The sequence below is a fragment of the Natrix helvetica genome (assembly GCF_964273705.1).
Source record: "Natrix helvetica genome assembly, chromosome: Z".
Taxonomy (NCBI): Eukaryota; Metazoa; Chordata; class Lepidosauria; order Squamata; family Natricidae; genus Natrix; species Natrix helvetica.
Genome location: NC_138554.1, coordinates 25,575,770 through 25,593,073, shown reverse-complemented (window position 1 = coordinate 25,593,073; position 17,304 = coordinate 25,575,770). Strand labels below are relative to the sequence as shown.

General features: G+C 43.3%; 2 protein-coding genes across 4 annotated transcripts in view; both read right to left on the bottom strand.

The window, feature by feature from the left end:
• SYT5 (synaptotagmin 5) overlaps positions 1-6,539 on the bottom strand; it is a 40,649-nt gene extending 34,110 nt beyond the window's left edge. The window contains exon 1 of the mRNA XM_081970798.1: positions 6,533-6,539. Within this exon, the coding sequence (XP_081826924.1) occupies positions 6,533-6,536 (4 nt within the window). The 5' untranslated portion in view covers positions 6,537-6,539. The remainder of the gene's footprint in view (positions 1-6,532) is intronic.
• A 4,063-nt stretch (positions 6,540-10,602) lies between these two features.
• The window catches only part of PTPRH (protein tyrosine phosphatase receptor type H), a 70,180-nt gene continuing 63,478 nt past the window's right edge, over positions 10,603-17,304 (bottom strand). For all 3 annotated transcript variants that reach the window (XM_081933223.1, XM_081933224.1, XM_081933225.1), the window contains 3 exons: positions 16,966-17,126; positions 16,195-16,330; positions 10,603-11,813 (listed from right to left, as the gene is read on the bottom strand). In XM_081933223.1, coding sequence (XP_081789349.1) covers positions 11,676-11,813; positions 16,195-16,330; positions 16,966-17,126 — 435 coding nt within the window. In that variant the 3' untranslated portion in view covers positions 10,603-11,675. The remainder of the gene's footprint in view (positions 11,814-16,194; positions 16,331-16,965; positions 17,127-17,304) is intronic.

Sequence of the window (17,304 nt, the reverse complement as noted above, 5' to 3'; positions counted from 1 at the left end):
TCTAGAGAGGTAAGAATATTATTTTACTAAAGGACAAGATGGGCTCAGAGGAAAAATTCGTCTGTTGGTGCCAAAACAATAAAGCTTCCAGTTTCCTGGATCAACCTTCTTTTTGGTCATGAGACCTACCTACAGGTATGGAAAAATGGTCGAAGGAGGCTGGGCCCAAATTCTCTAATTCAGAAATCCTTTCGTAATCCATAATCTTCTGCTCCTGACTTGCCTTTTTTCCCAACAACCTCATTTAAAAGGAAAATGAAGTGTGTATAAGGGAGCGCCTTAAACTCCTAGACGCCCCACGCATGCATATGATTATGGTTGAGAACATGATTAAATGCATAATCCCCAAAGATCCTTAAAAACAACTGCTTGGATGGGAGTTAAGCTCTTATTTAACCTTCCCCCTGCCATTTCTTCAGCGATACAAGAATTCTGTGTAAACATCAACCTCCTCTCTCCTCTAATCCAGACAGCACCTTTGTGGAAGGCCCAGTTGCCAGATCCATTTATTTTTAGAGAGAGCACCTGAAACCCATCTAACAGCTTTCATAGCAACCATGGTCCAACAACTCACTGCCAGAGAGGGAGCATGAGAGGGCATCTACACCCCAATTTTATTTATAGCACTCAGAGAGCCTCTGGACTCTGGTCTGTTTAAATTCATCAGCAACCCACCAAAGTGCATTTCCTAATGTTTTCTTAATTTTAAAAAAAAGCGTGTGAACAGTTTGGATAGGTGCAACGCATCTAAAATAACCAAATAGTTATTTGGTTACAACATGAAAATGTTTTTGTCTGTGCTTCTATATCTGTCTGTCTGTCTGCCTGCCTGCCTGCCTGCCTACCTACCTACCTACCTACCTACCTACCTACCTACCTACCTACCTACCTACCTACCTATCCTCTCTCTCTTTCTTTCTAACTATCATCTCTCTCTCTCTCTCTCTCTCTCTCTCTCTCTCTCTCATATCTATCTATCTATCTATCTATCTATCTATCTATCTATCTATCTATCTATCATCTCCCCTCCTTCTCTCTCTCAACTCTCTCTCTTTCTATCTATCATTTCTCTTTCTCTATCTTTCTATCATCTCTCCTCCTTCTCTTTCTCTATCTTTCATCTTTCCTCCTTCTTTCTCTCTCTCATCTCTCTCTCTCTCTCTATCATTCCTCCTCCTTCTGTCTCTCTGTCTTTCTATCTCTCATGTCTCCTCTTTCTCTCTCTCTCTCCTTCTATCTAACTATCATATCTCCTCCCTCTCCCCCCTCCTTCTCCCCCTCTCTATTTATCTATCTACCTTTGCACTTATTCATGCATTTTCAACAAGTTGTAGAAGTTGCATTTTTAATTCTTTAGAGCCTTACTCTAAATGTTCTGCATTGGAACACAAAGCCAAAAAAAAAAAAAGGAAAGGAAAGAAAAGGAAAGGGGAAAAAAAAAACCTACATGCATGTGTAGAGGCAATGCACAAACTTCTTTACTTCAGCCCCAACATAAGTAAAGATTAAAAGTTGGATTTTTGATTGAATTTAGATGAATTCTGGATTAAATTCAAACTGTCTTGAAAAATCCCCTGATGGTCACTCAGATCCTAAAAGCTTGCTCAAAAATTGTGGGCCACAAGTTACTTTCTGTGAAAGAAATGAGAAGCCTGCTTTACTCTTCTTAACTTCATCCTTTGTTTAGATTCACACAATGCTGCATTTCTGTGGAAGCTTCTGTAGAGATGGAGGCTGCCTTTGAAGTTAAATTAGGGCTACTGTATCTCGGCTGCAAATATTCAGATGCCCACTAGAGAGCAGCAAAGGTTAGGTTTGCTACTCTCTAGTGGTCACTTGGGATTTTTACAGTTCAAATTTGATTACTTTAATTAAGCATAAAACGGTGTTGCAAAAATGGCCACTAGTGGGTAGACACTGACCATCTGGACACAATCTAGCAAACTATATCAGCGAGAGACATGAATGGTTTTTCTCTTTCTCTCTAAATGCAAGTAGAGGTAAGCTAACTTGATGACGTAGGAGCTCTCGCAAAGCGCTACCCAACTCCTTTGGAAAACCATGGCAACCGATCCAAGCCTCACGTCGCCTGGCAGGAGGAGGAAGGAAATCCACACACTTAGAACTCTTCAATCTGCTCTTTGCCAAAGCAATATCTGTATTTCTCCATCTAACCCGCTTTGGAAGATATGTCTCAAAAATGGAAGAGGATGGGGGGGGGGAGGGAGAAACAGCTTTACTTTTGGGGAATTTTGTACAGAGATTTTTATAGAATGTATTTAAATATGATCAAAATGTATTACATTTATCAAGTTAGAATAGAATAGAGTAGAAGAGAATAGAATAAAAGAGTTGGAAGGGACCTTGGAGGTCTTCTAGTCCAACCCCCTGCATATGATGACAACCTCATGTACTTTTTGTGCCCATTTTACAGATCAGGAGCCAAGCAGCAAGTCTGAAACCCAAATTCTCTCATCTCTGGGTCATTCTGAGTCTCACACTCAGCTGGTAGGTTGCTACTGAGTTGCTGCCTCCAGGATCAATTCATTCCTTAATATGAAAAAGTCTACACAGATCGTCCTTGACTTACGACTACAATTGAGCCCAAAGTTTCTGGTGCTATGCGAGACACATTTGTTAGGTGAGTTTTGCCCCATTTTAGGACCTTTCTTGCCATAGTTGTTAAGCGAGTCACTCCAGTTAATAAGTTAGCAACCAAGTTGTTAAGTAAATCTGGCTTCCCTGTTCTCTGCTTGTCAGGAGGTTTGCAAAAAAATGGTCACATGACCCTGGGATCCTGCAGCGGTTATAAATAGGAACAAGTTGCCAAGCATCCAAAGTTCGATGACGTGACCCAGAGGATGGCTGCAATGACTCTGTGAAAAATAGTCTTAAGTCACTTTTCTCAAATGGTTGTTGTAAGTTGAGGACTCCAGGTAGCCCTCAATTTACAATAGTTTGTTTAGTGACTGTTCCAAGTTACAACAGCACTAAAAAAAATGTGACTTATGACCATTTTTCATAGATGCGACCTTTCCAGCCTCCCCATGATCATGTGATCAAAATTCAGGTGCTTGGCAACTGACTCATACTTACGACCGCTGCTATGTCCTAAGGTCATGTGAACCCATTTTGTGCCCTTCTGACAAGCAATGGGGAAGCCAGGTTCACTTAGCAACCAGGTTACTCACTTACCAACTGCAGTGATTCACTTAACCACTGTGGCAAGAAGAGTTGTAAAATGGGGCAAAACTCATTTAACGAATGTCTCACTTGACGACATAAATTTTGGGCTCGATTGCGGTCGTAAATTGAGGACTACCTGTACTTGTAGTTCACTTCTGGATAATAAGCTCTTAAGTAACAAAACCATGGAAGCCTTTTCTTTATGCCAGCTGTCCCCAACCTTTCCGGCTTGGCAGCCTACCTGGGTGGGGGTGGGGGTGGGGGTGAGGTAGGGAGGGTAGAGGGAATGGTTCTTTGTGAGTGGCAGGTGTGCATGCAAGAGTGCACAGCTCCATTTGCAAAGCGACAGGTGCTTTTGTCAGCGAGTCACAGACCGGTAGTGAGCCATGCTCCATGGGTAGGGGACCTTTGCTTTATACAAAAGGATTTCCTAAATTGCTTTATCAGCCTGACTGGAAATGACTCACCTGCTTCATTTCTAAATATTATTCTATTAAAGGCTAAACAGGAAAGCCAGAGTGACAAAGAAGCAAGGGTTAAACCAGATCCTCCATTACTTTTATAAACCTTCTACCCCTTTAGCAAGAGAAACTAAGGCACAAAGTAAAACTTTTCCTAAGATGCAGATACAGTGCAATGAAGGGGGAAGCTTCACCTACTGAATTTCTATATGCAGTAGAGGAGCTCAGTATTCATGTGCCCTATGACAGCCACACCCCCTCCCCCCAACCTTTTGGGCAACAGGGGACCATTTACGTAGAGAGATATTTTTTTCTATGGACTGGAGGAGGCGTGGTTTCATGTGCTGTCTTGCATCCCATGGATGGGGCTTTGCTTGTTTGCGTGGCCCAGTTTCTGGCATGCTGCGGACTGGTGTGTGTGTGTGTGTGTTTGTGTGTTTGTGTGTTTGTGTGTTTGTGTACACGCTCATGATCAGTCCAGAAAGTTGCCTCTCGTTCTTAAAGGAGGTAGAATTGGAATACAATAAATATCTTTAAAATATTGATCCACACATTGTTGTAAACCATAGTTTATTTAAACAGGTTTATTCAGTAACCCATAATCAGCAGGGTTCACTCAAGGCACCTAGCAGTGAGAGCATAATTTCTGAGCTTTCCCAACAAAGCCAAAAGGAAGCAAACAATCATTCTCAAAATATCTTTTAGTTAAATTCTGGAGATTTCCTCTCTTTAAATTAAATTCTCCTAACCATCCTTTGTAGAACTCTGATTATATTTGGAAGTATGCCAAAAAGTATATAGGAAGTTCTTGACTTACCACCATTCATTTAGCAGTCATTCAAAGTTATGATGGTACTGGAAAAAAAACACCCAGTACTCCCCTTTATGACTGGTCCTCACACTTATGGCGGTTGTAGTGTCCCCAGAATCATGTGATCAAAATTTGGGTGCTTGGTAATTGGCACATATTTATGAAAATTGCAGCATCCCAGGTCACGTGATCACGATTTGCAACCTTCCCAGCTGACTTTCAACAAGCAGTCAATGAGGAAAACCAAATTTGCTTAATCTATGTGAGTACCTTAATGACCATGGAGATTCGCTTAGCCACCATAGCAAAAAAAAAAAAAAGGCCTAAAAATGGGTGCAATTCACTCAACAACTACCTTACTTAGCAATTTAGATTCTGGTCACAATTGTGGTTATAAGTTGAGGACTACCTGTATATGCCCAAGAGAGCTCAGACTTAAGGGAATAATCTATGTTTAAGTGTAAAAAAAGAGAACGTTGATCCTTGTTAGCTGAAGACTGGTATGGTGGTGTAGTTACAGATAGTCCTTGACTTACAAAAGTTCATTTAGTGACTGTTCAAAGTTACAACAGCACTGAAAAAAATGACTTATGACCATTTTTCACATTTACGACCATTGCAGCATCCCCATTCAGACATGTGATCCAAATTCAGACGCTTGGCAACTGATTCATATTTATGACAGTTGCAATGTCCTGGGGTCACAAGGTCCCCTTTTGCGACCTTCTGACAAGCAAAGTCAATGGGGAAGCCAGATTCACTCAACCACTGTTGCTACTAACTTAACAACTGTAGGGATTCATTGCACAACTGCGGCAAGAAAGATTGTAAAATGGGGGCAAAATTCACTTAAGAAATGTCTCACTGAGCAATGGAAATTTTGGGTTCAATTGTGGTCATAACTGAAGACACTCTGTATTCTGTCCAGCTGAATTCTAATTCTATCTCCATCCTAAAGCTTGCAGGGTCTTGCCTTTGGCCGCTGGTCATTTCCCTACTCGAGCTCACTGCAGTGTAAAAAGAGAAGGGATACCCCCATGCTTTTTTGAGCCTCTTGGAGAAAGGGGGCGGGGTGAATAAAATCGTTCATACTCCCCTCCAAAAAAATTGTCTAGGGATGAGGTGAGGAAATCAACTTCAACATGTCCAAATGCACTTGTGGAATTCCACTGAATACAGCATACCCAAACCAAGTCCTTGCCTTAAGCCTGGCCTGATTAGAAAAGAGGCAAAGAGCTGGCTGGCTTCATTAGCTTGAGAGAGAAAGGGAGAAGTTATGCCCCACCCTTGAAGCCACAATTTGCTTCCATCTGAATTATTGATGCCGAGAAGGGACAACTCCCTTCAGTTCAGACTTCGCCATGGCAAAAAATAAATAAATAAATCCAAACACCTAAATATAATCTTGTTTTACGTGGGTGCCCACGTGTACAACTGAACAAGCAATCTAAATCTGTCCTCTTCAGGTGGCTGGCTTCTTTTCTGAATTTAGGGAAGCCACATCCCTACGTATAGTACATTTTAAAAAAAGAGGATTTAAAGGAAACCAGAGTTGCAGTAGAGAAAGAAAAGGAAGGAAACGGGATTCAGAGAGTTGCTCCTATTGAAGAACCCGAATTGGGTTCTGCCAATTCTCAATTGTGCCCCTCCCCCCTTCAGCGCAAGCCTGATTCCACTTGGGTACCAAAATGATGCCCCTGCGAGGCGCCCTCTCCACTAGGCACCGATTGTGAAAGAGAAGTAGACACGCAACCACACTCTCACAAGTTAAAAGCACACCCATGATTTCTCTCCTTCGTGCAGCTTTGTACACGGAGTAGAAACCTGCCTTTGTTTCCTGAGCTCCGAGGGATCGTCCTCGCATGCAGGGAAGGGGTTCAGGAGATCTCCCGATCTTCCCTTTCTTCCTCCCTCCTTCGATTCGATCGGGAAACGCCAAACGAACAAACGCATTAGTTCTATCCCGCAACGCAAAACGTGGAGGTTGGATACACAGTTCAGCCCTAGGAAACCCACCCATTTGCTCGCGCCAGATCTTCCCAGAAAACCGAAATCCCAAAGGGGCGCTTCTTACCCATTTTTTTTCCCCTTCCCAGGAGGAGTGGCGATTGTCCTGGACAGATCAAAAAGCAGGGCGAGACGAAAGTAAAATGAAAGAGGAGCAGCGGGCAAGAACAGAATCGTTGGCTTTTTTTTTTTTAATTGTGGTTGTCTTTTTTTTCCTCCAAAAAAAAAAAAAGCTCTCTCCAACGGAGCTGTCCACGGTCCGTGGTTCTGAAACGTTGCTGGCTGAGGGGGTGGAGCTAGGAAGGAAAAGGTGGGGTTAGCGAGAAGGCTAAAGAAAGGCAGGGGTGGACGGGGTGTGCATGTCTGTTGTGTGGAGATGTGGGGAAAGGGTCCACGGATTGCAAGTTCAACATATAAAGCCATATCCACTCTGGAAGAGGGCATGGAAGTCATGTAAGGCCTTGCACACAGAGCCATGACTTAATGTAACATCTGTATATCTTTCTTTTTGTTCACCTCAAAGAAAGGTGGATTGCATGCTGCATTCTGTATTTTCCTTCCTGAAACACCACTGAGTACTAATACCCCTATACACTTATCTATGTACTTATCACAAGGGTCTGTGAATTCAATCCAGCCTCACAAGCATTCATACGGCATGTCTGTGATTACAAAGCACGATACCCCTTTGATAAGGATACGCTAAGAAATCGAGGGAGTGGGGTTACATAAGCAAGATAGTTACCCCCACTCTGCTGAGCATCTCAATCTAGATCTCAGTGAAAAAAGAGCCAACAGGAAGAGACTATCACCTTGCTAGAGAAAAGAGGCAAATCCACCCAGTGTCCAAACTTCCAATAATTTTAATTTTCATTCTGGCTTTTTCCAGAAGGTAGTATTGAGAACCTCCTTGGAGAATTTTGGGTATTTGCCATCCCCTGAAAATATATACTGTAGGAGAGCTCCTTATGTGGGGAAAGGATGGGCATGATAACCCACATAAATTATGTGTGTATGATAGTAATGGAAGATCTGCATGGACCATAGTCCTACTATATAGCTCGACTTTTCCAAACATTTGGGATTCAAGGATAGCAGTCCAGAACCAGATATAATTGTATCCATTTATCAGGCTTGCACAGTGTACTTGTGTGAGTGAACACACTTGCATGCTTGGGTGTGGTAAGTGTGTGAATATTAGAGAGGAAGAATATATATATCTTATATAAAACTCTTGATCCATTTTTCATAACTGGCCGAGAAATCAGAAACATGGGAATAAGAACCAAAAATAACAGAATAGGAGAATAATAGAATTGGAAGGGACTCTGGAGGTCTTCTAGTCCAACCCTCTGCTCAAGCAGGAAATCCTAGACCATTTCAGACAAATGATTGTCCAATCTCTTGTTTAAAACATCCAACGACGGAGCACCCACAGCTTCTGGAGGAAAGGTGTCCCACTGAAAAAATGTTCTACCTGTCAGGAAATTTCTCCTTATTTCCAGGTTGGTTCTCTCCTTGATTAGTTTTCATTCATTGCTTCTTGTCCTGCCTTCAGGTGCTTTGGAGAATAGATTGACCCCCTCTTCTTTCTGCAAACCCCTTAAATATTGGAACACTGCTATCCTGTCACCCCTAGTCCTTCTTTTCACTAGACTAGCCATACCCAATTCCAGTCAACTATTTGCCAGTGATAGGATATTAAACCCTGAAACAGAGAGCAATTGCCTCATTTAGTCACCATTTACAATTATGACAGTGGCGAAAAATTAACTTTATATCCAATGCTTTTCAGACATTCACAGGTCTGTAAAGCAAAGGAAAACTGAAATAAGATCCTAAGCACAGTTAGACCTTTACTTATCAATTGTTTTGCTTAACAATGGAGCTTCCAGTCCCAATTCTGGTCGCTAAACAAGGACTATTTGTATACAAAAGCAATTGAGAGGATGTTCCCCACCCCCTTTGCACCCTATGATAAACCTGAAAGCATTTGCATTCTTTCAAGCAATTTTCAAAAATGTTTTGGAATCTATTTCCAGTTGTGGATCTGTGGATTCCTTTGTCTGGCTTCCTTTGCTTTTTGTATTTTTAAGATTCTGATCTTTGCAGCAGATGTGCAGTATTAATGCAAGGTACCAGAAGATGAACAGGTGACTCTTTATGTTGTAGTGTGCATTCTCAGCAAGGCAGTTGGAGAGGGAGATTATATCACAAATGCACAAAAATATACAGAAGAGGCAAGTGAATGAATGTAAGGAAAACAGAACAAGGCTGAATGACCGAAATAAGGTTATCTTGTAGAACAGTGGGAAGGCTCATCTCAAGTGCGGTGGGTGTTTGCTTTCATGATAGAATGGGTCATGTGCTAATGAAGTGGAAAGGTATAGATATTCACACCTGTACAAATAAAAAGAAGTGCCAGTCATTCTGTGAAAGAGGCAGAGCACTAAAGAGAAGAGGCTATCTTTGAACTGGGTGGGAATGGTCACTTATGAGGAAGAATGTTGTGTACTGTTGCTAATGGGCTTGGGCTGCAGAGGTGATGGAACAAAGATGGACAGAATTGGGGGTGGGTGGGCTAGAAGAATTCAGATGTACGGATCTATGTTGTGGCTTTGTGTGAGTGAGTGAGGCAGAGAGAGGCATTGCTGCCCTCCTGTGGAGTAAGCAACTCCACCAACAGATATTTCTGGCTCACTGCATGACAAAATTAAAGTTAGGTGAGTTTTTGGCATTTAGTTTTGTCAATAGCACACACATACACACACACACACACACACACACACACACACACACACACAGAGCCATCTTTCTAGTAAACCACTAACTGCTTTTCCTTTCAAAAAACCCAGAAGGAAAATGCACGAGAACGTGGCTTTACCCAACCTGCATTTATAGTGCAATAATTATTTTCTGTGTAAGGGAACTTTGGACTCCTCACCCACTTTCCCCCTCCCTTCTTTGTTGTTCAATCATCTCCACCATTGATCATTTTGGTTAGGAGGGTGAAAACTGAAGTCCAATATCATCTGAAAACTGACAGCTCTCTATTACTCATTTATAAGATCGACAGCCTGGCATTCTGATGGATGAATGTCACTGTTCTCCTAAAGAATCTAAGGGTTAGCTTCCACCTTTTTACTTTCTCATCTCTTTAGCAAATCTAAGAAGTCCGGATCCCAAGCAACTCCTGCTTTAACATGGGAGTAATACTAGGAAAGAGGAAGATGAAGGATGAAAAGAAGAAGTATTAGTAGAAGAAGAAGGGGAAAGAAAGAGGAGGAGGAAGAGGAGGAGGAGGAGGAGGAGGAGGAGGAGGAGGAGGAGGAGGAGAAAAGAAGGAGAATCCTGCATCAAACGCATACCCCTTTGATCTATCATTATTGGGATCTACATTCAACCCAATTTCTTTCCTGTCCCACCATTCGTACTTGCAATTTACTCTCCTTTCACTTGCAAGGCTTCAGTAGCTTTCATCCCAAAAAGAGCATCTTGGAGCTCACCAAACTGTGTTCATATGAATGCATGTATGTATGTTGCATAGGTACATATACATATATAAATGCATGCATATATATGAATGCAATATGCAAAATGTGTATTTGCAGATATATGCATACAGCATATGATTTATTCACATGTATATATACTGTATATAGAAGGAAGGGAGACTATTTTATAGGTGTGTGTGTGTGTGTGTAAGGAAGGAAGGAAAGCATCCATACACCCACACCTCTGTCTGTCTCTCTGTGTGTGAGATATATATATATATATATATATATATATATATATATATATATATATATATATATATATATATATATATATATATATATATATATATATATATATATATATATATATATATTTGTTTTCGTAGATTTTCACGGGTGTAGGTATGCTGGTTTTGTTGTATTCGGGTCTTTTCCCGTGTAAGGTTGAGATTGTCTTTGCAACGTTTCGGCAGGATCACACCTGCCATCTTCAAGCTGTGGGCTTAAAATTTTAAAATTTTATATATATATATACACATACATACATACATACATACATACATACATACATTCATACACACACACACACACACACACACACACACACACACACACACACACATATATATATATATATATATATATATATATATATATATATATGACACTTGTGACAGCTCCTTGGCAACATTGTGGAGCTGACACTCAGGTTGCTAAGGCAACCAAATAATTCAGCCAAGCTTTGCTTCACTCTTAATTTCTTTTAGGGCCCAGCTTTCCACACAGTATAATTGGACGAAAAACTCTGCTGTTGTGCCACAATTGCTATCCTCCCCCATCCTCTCCTCCCAATTCCCTGTACAGTGATGTGAGAGAAGAGGATGGCTGGGAGGGGGGGGCAAAGGAGTAGACAAACTGTTGTGTACATCAAGAATATGGGTTCATTGTCAACAAGAAAACATGTTTCTTTTGCGCAACCTGGTAAAGTCAAGACACTCACAATCCAGTTTTCTCTAATTTCAAATGTTACTTAATGTGTTTGATTCAGTTTTGTATTGTGGCTTTGTCTTAGTCATCTTGTATGCCAACAATTCTTTTTTACAGCTGGTCATGTTTACCTATTTAATTGATGAAACCATTACTTGAGGCTAAAAGGGAGGCTCTGAATTACTGGGAATCTTCTTATTTCGATAGTTAATTATTCCAAAGAAAAAAGACTATCTATACAGTCTGGAATGTTTACTTTGGAAAATTTACTCCATTTAAAACATGGAAGTTAAATTCAGAGGGGGGAGGAATGGCTCAATCTTTTTTGGAGGGTGGCAATTATTTGGCAACCTATAGAACAGTGAGGGCTAACCTTTTTGTTGTCGAGTGCCGAAAGCGCATCCATGACCACACCCATAATGCAATACTCACATAACCCACCCACCCCCGCATCCTGTTTTGGGTCTGGAAGGCCTCCTGCACCAACCTGGAAGCCAAAACGGGACATGGGCACTGTGTAAGGCCCCCAAATGCAATGCGAGCACACCCCCATGGATGTACCCTGCCCCCGTGCATACATGGCAGAGATCCAAAGATGAGCTGGCTAGTGGGAGGCACATACACATGTGCATTGGAGCTGGGCTGGGGCGACAGCTGGTATACCCATAGAGAGAGCTCTGTGTGCCATAGGTTTGCCATCACGGCTATAGAAGGTAGCCACGCCTCTCACACCCGGGAGACCTCGTAGTCCTGCATAGCCAAGATGTTTTCATAGACAGCAGGATGCTCCAGGATCACCCTGTCGTTCTTTGGAGCAGACTGGATCCCATCCAGGAGACACTGGTGTAAGAAGACATACTGGTCCTGTAGAAAAGGAGACAGGAGCAGGGGAGGATTTGACAGCTGAAATGGGCAGGAACAATTTATCTGAGTTGTCCCACAGGAACATCACCAGTGAACAGCGGTGTTGGCCAATTTGTTGGGAGGGGGGCGGGAAGATGATGCAGAAATCACACTGGGAAATGTGACTCTTTGTATAGCTATGCACATGGCGAGCTCAGTTCGGAGCCGATTCAAATGTATCCCAATTCTTGCCAGAGCATAAACCCATCTGCCCAGCTTGGGGGAAAGTGCCCAGCTGATTTCAAAATGCCAAGTCAGATCAGACCTGGAAGCAGTAATTGGTCCTGGAAGATCACCAGAAAAATCCATGGCTGTTTGGGAGGTCAAAACAAAAACGATTGGCAGTGGGAGATCAACAGAGAATTTCAGGGCAGCAGGCTAGCCTTGGAGGGTTGAAAATTTAATACTGCAAGAAGACAACTGTTTCCATCCTGTTGCCAAGAAAACTAAATAGATGTATTGATGTAGTCACCAGGAGTAGAGCTCAACTCCATGACAGGTTTATCTTGTCACAGTAAATCGAAACACCAATTGAGTGGCTTCACAAGGCTAGTCCTGGTTAATATGTGGATAGAAAATGACCAGGAAGTTCTTAATGAAGATCAAAAACACCCCAAGGAAGAAGACGATAGCAAAGGTGCTTTTCCAAAAGACAGCTGGAATTTCTTGATTTTTTTTTTTTTTTGCTTGGAAAACATTTCACTTCTCATCCAAGAAGTTTCTTCAGTTCTGACTGACTGATGGGGAATGGAAGGGTCTATATTCTTTGCAGTCATCTTCGTCGTTAGCACTCTGAAGGTCAATTACTAGCTCTCTGAGAATTGTTGAGGCCACTTGGGGGTTTATCTGTGCCCTCAGGGTCTCCTGAATCAGAGTGCAGATGGCCGTGGAACTTCCTTGGGACCGCTGAAAGGACTAAGGTCAGGGGTGGGATTGAAAAATGTTAGCAACTGCTTCTCTGTGGATGGGCATGGCCATGGTGGGCTTGGCCTACTCATCCTCCTGCACCATCATAGGGGAGGGGATGTTTTCGGAGGCTGGAAACAGGGCCGTTTTTGGACTTCCGGTACTTCCGGTAGGGCCATTTGTCTCCCTCCCCAGGCTCCCTAGGCTTTTCCTGAGCCTCCAAGAGGGCGAAAAAGGCCTCCCCAAACTCCAGAGACCCTCCGGAGGCTGGAAACAGGCCTGTTTCTGGATTTCCAGAGGTATGCTTTTCACCTTCCCAGAGCCTCCGTGCGAGGCCTGTACTTACCTGGCATGAAGAATGGGCCCTGTGGAGACTCCTGGGAGGGGAGGGTGGGGCCTGCCAGTCCTTGCAACAACCAGATTCGATGAACGGGATGCAAAATTAACATTCTCCCGAACTGGCGCGAACTGGCTAAATCCCACCCCTGACTATGGTGTAGACAGGAGTCATGTCCTTCACCCTCTGTTGAGGGAGGGCTGTTCAATTTAACATAAGCCTTTGACACCTCTTTCAAATCAATGTTCCCTTTGGTCTGTTGCTAGCAAAACTAAATGAATGTATATTCAGGACATCATTAGCAGTTGAGCTCTACCTGAAGGATCACCAGCCATTGCTATATTAGTTACATTAGGACTTTAAAAGTAGGATTAATCAACTTAGCAGTCATCCTGAACTTCAGTTGCTTGGTTTTTGACTTGGTGTAATATCTGAACTCATCTACAGTTGCTTGTGAAGCAAACTTTATGAATCCACAGAATATGTGAAATAGCTCATTGAACCAACCCAAGAGAAGGAAAACATAACTCACAAGTGGGCCTACACAGTGTGTGTTTTAGGTGTTGAACTCTTAATAACTGCATTCTTGTTGTCTAGAGCAGAGTTCCCCAACCTTTCAGACTGGTGGGGGGAGGAGGGAGATTGCATGTTCCGCATGAACAGTGGGAGAGCCCCAAGGTGGTATTCTGCCAGTTTGGATCGGTTCTCCTGAACTGGTAGTAGAAATTGCGGGTGGCCCTGCCCACCTACCCCGACTCTATGGCACCCCATTTAGGCACTTTTTAAAAAGTCAAAGTGCATATAAGAAAGGCTGAGTGCATGTGCGGATGGGTGCGCGCTCACATTTGCGAACTGGTAGGGAAGGTAACTGAATACCACCCCTGGCAAGCGTGCATGCACAGCTCCATTGGCACAAGTGGCAGGCACACATGCCCACCAGTCATGCAAATGGACCACACCAGAGGTGGGTTGCAGGCGGCACGCCCCGGTACAGCCTGGAGCACTGGATACTGTTCTGGTATGGTGCTCCGGAGGGCCCATCCGCCCACCCGAGCTCCTTACCTGTCTTTTAAGGCTTCTGCGCTTCCGTGCACCTGCATGGCATGTACAGTGCCTGCGCGATACTCCGCAGAGCAGCTGGAACAACGCAGAGGCTTGCGGAAGCGCTAAGATGCATGAGCATGCTGTGCACATCCATGTGGATGCCGCCGGGCTCGTTCCAACTGTGTCGGTTGGAATGGGATCCGGTACCCACCCCTGGACCACATACATGTTCACCGACTGCTTGTGCAAATGGGATTGCGTGCATGCCCACCACCTGGTTCCAAACAGCTCAAGGCCTGTGAATGAGCCACTGTCTGGGGGTTGAGGACCCCTGGTCTATAGAGAATTAGAAATAGTGACTTTTAAGAGAGATGTCTTGAGTTCGATGTTGTTTACATATGTGGACTACAGGAGTGTCACCTAGGGATGATGAAAATTGTAGTCAAACACATCTACCACAGAGGTGGTATTCAGCAGGTTCGGACCAGTTCTGGAGAACTGGTAGCGGAAATTTTGAGTAGTTCGGAGAACCGGTAAATACCACCACTGACTGGCCCTGCCCCCATCTATTCTCTGCCTCCCGAGTCCCAGATGATCGGGAGGAAATGAGTATTTTTATAGTATCCTTCCCCTGGAGTGGGGAAGGAATGAGGATTTTAGTGTCCTTCCCCTGCCATGCCCACCAAGCCACGGCCACCAAACCACAGCCACAGAACCGGTAGTAATTTTTTTTTAATCCCACCACTGATCTACGGACTAAAGGTAGGGAAGGCTGCAATTCGAACAACAAAGAATATGTAAACTAGATGCATGTGTGTGTGCACATGTGTGTGCTAAAAATAATAGAAGTGACAAAAAATACAGCAAACCAAACCCAGGCAATATTGTTTGAAATGAAGGAGAACGTAAAAATGCCATTATGTTGTTGAAATAATTGCAAAGTGCTAGTTGAGTCAGTCAATTAACTCAACCAGTGGTACCTTCAGAACTGAATAGTCTCCTAAATGCATGCACTTCAACTCAAACCACCCCCTCCCCAACTCTTAGCAAGTGCAATGCTGTCTCAAGGAATTCTGGGAGCCAGATTTTACATTAGGCCATCCAGATTGGAGGAGATTGTAGTGTCTTTTGTGTTGCTGTTAGACAGAGCAATATTCTTAAATCCTTCTTTTTGGATCTCATAAATACAGGTAGTCCTCCACTTACGACAGTTCATTTAGTGACCATTCAAAGTTACAATGGCACTGGAAAAAATGACTTATGGCCATTTCTCCATATTTACGACCACTGCAGCAGCCCTCCCCCCCGCCCATGGTCATGTGATCAAAATTCAGATGCTTGGCAACTGACACATATTTACGATGCTTGCAGTATCTCAGGCTCATTTGATCTGCTTTTTGGCAGCCTTCTGACAAACACAGTCAATGGGAAAGCCAAAATGACTTATCGACCATGTTGCTAACTCATCAACTGCAGTGAGTCACTTAACAATGATGGCAAGAAAGGTCATAAAATGGAACAAAGCTCACAACTGCTTTCTCGCTTAGCAACGGAAATGTTGGGCTCAATTGTAGTCATAAATTGAGGGATACCTGCATCTTCCAACTGTACAACAAGAGAAGGGATATTGGTCAAATCCAGAGGAGTTCTCAAAATGGCCTCTGGAGCACAAATCCTCCTGTAATCCCTTGACAAATTCTTTAAAGATTTCAGAGGAGACGTTTGCCCATAGATCAGATCTGCTTCTACATGTCACTGTTTCCAAGGGTGGGTTTTCTGCCAGGATTACTGCCAGTTTGGTACACATGCAATTTTGTGTGCACGGCTCACTTCACTCGGACTCACTCTGTGCTTGTGTGCAGTTGCCTATAAATAGGTTTGTGCATGCGCAGAACACTATAAAAGGTCAAAAAAAGAAATTGCAGCAGCAGCCGGGGAAGCAGTTTGGGGCGTGGCCAGCCTGCCATCCCTACTGGTTCGGAGACCCACTACCTGTTCCACTGAACCGGTGTGAACTGGTAGGAACCCACCTCTGACTGTTTCCCATTCTCTCACCTCATTCTGGATCATGTGTGGACGGTTCCTTCTCAGTTCCTCCACAAATGAAAAGGCACAGATCTCTCCTTGGTCCTTGGCTTGGCACAGTAGTGAATCTAGAGAAATAAATGTGCCTGTCCGGCCCACCCCAGCACTGGAAAGGTAGAAAAATGCAGGGTGGGGGTGGGGGAAAGGCAATCAGGCATGGACAACCTTAACTCTGCTCTTTAGCTGTATGTAGAGACTAAGGGAGATGACTTTGACAGACATATGCAAGAACATTACATAAGCAGAGAGGGCTAAAATAGTCCCAGGAAGCAAAATAGTATTTGGAACTCACTCAGGCTGGTTTGTTCCTGATTCAGTGGAGCATAAGAAGATAAAGTAAAGCACAAACATGCTTGCAAGATTCTGTTATTACAGCCTATCTTAGTAGAGTACATCTCTAGTTTTTGGTGGAGTTGATTTTCTAGCCTGTTCTAGCTAGTATGCTGAAGACCATGGGAGATATTCTAGATCATCTTATTTAGTCTGGGGCCCTCTAGATATCTTGAACTTCAACACCCATCATCTCCAGCCAGCATGACCTATGACTCCCTTGGTGCTTGATTTATTGGAAGGTGAAGGGAGATGGAAGCTAAGTGGAGAAGCTCCGAATCAATATTGCCACTTGGCTTAGAAGGGAGAGTGATTCTGAGCAGACCCATTGGAGAAGATCTCAGCTAGGAGGGTCCCACCTCCCACCTTGGTTCTTTCTTGCCCAGACCTTCCCACTCCCATTTGACGTACCTGCAGTGCACTAGAACTGGCCCATTATCCTTCATTTTGTCTAAGTCCTCCCTGACAAGATCTCGGAAATGAAGAATGGTGTCCGTGGTTTGTGGCACTCCATGATCTGGCCATGATGTGTAGTGATAATGCTTAGCGTGACGGACTTCAGACATGATCATCTGTTGAGAAACACAGCATTCAGATATTCCCATCACCAAGGTGTGTGTCTGTGTGTCTGTGTGTATCTGTACTTGGGAATTCTTGATATTCACCCATGCCTATTTCCATTTCTTTCCCCCTATATCCCTTTTTGACTAGGGATAGGTACCTGAATTTGCAAAAGGAAGGATATGTTTT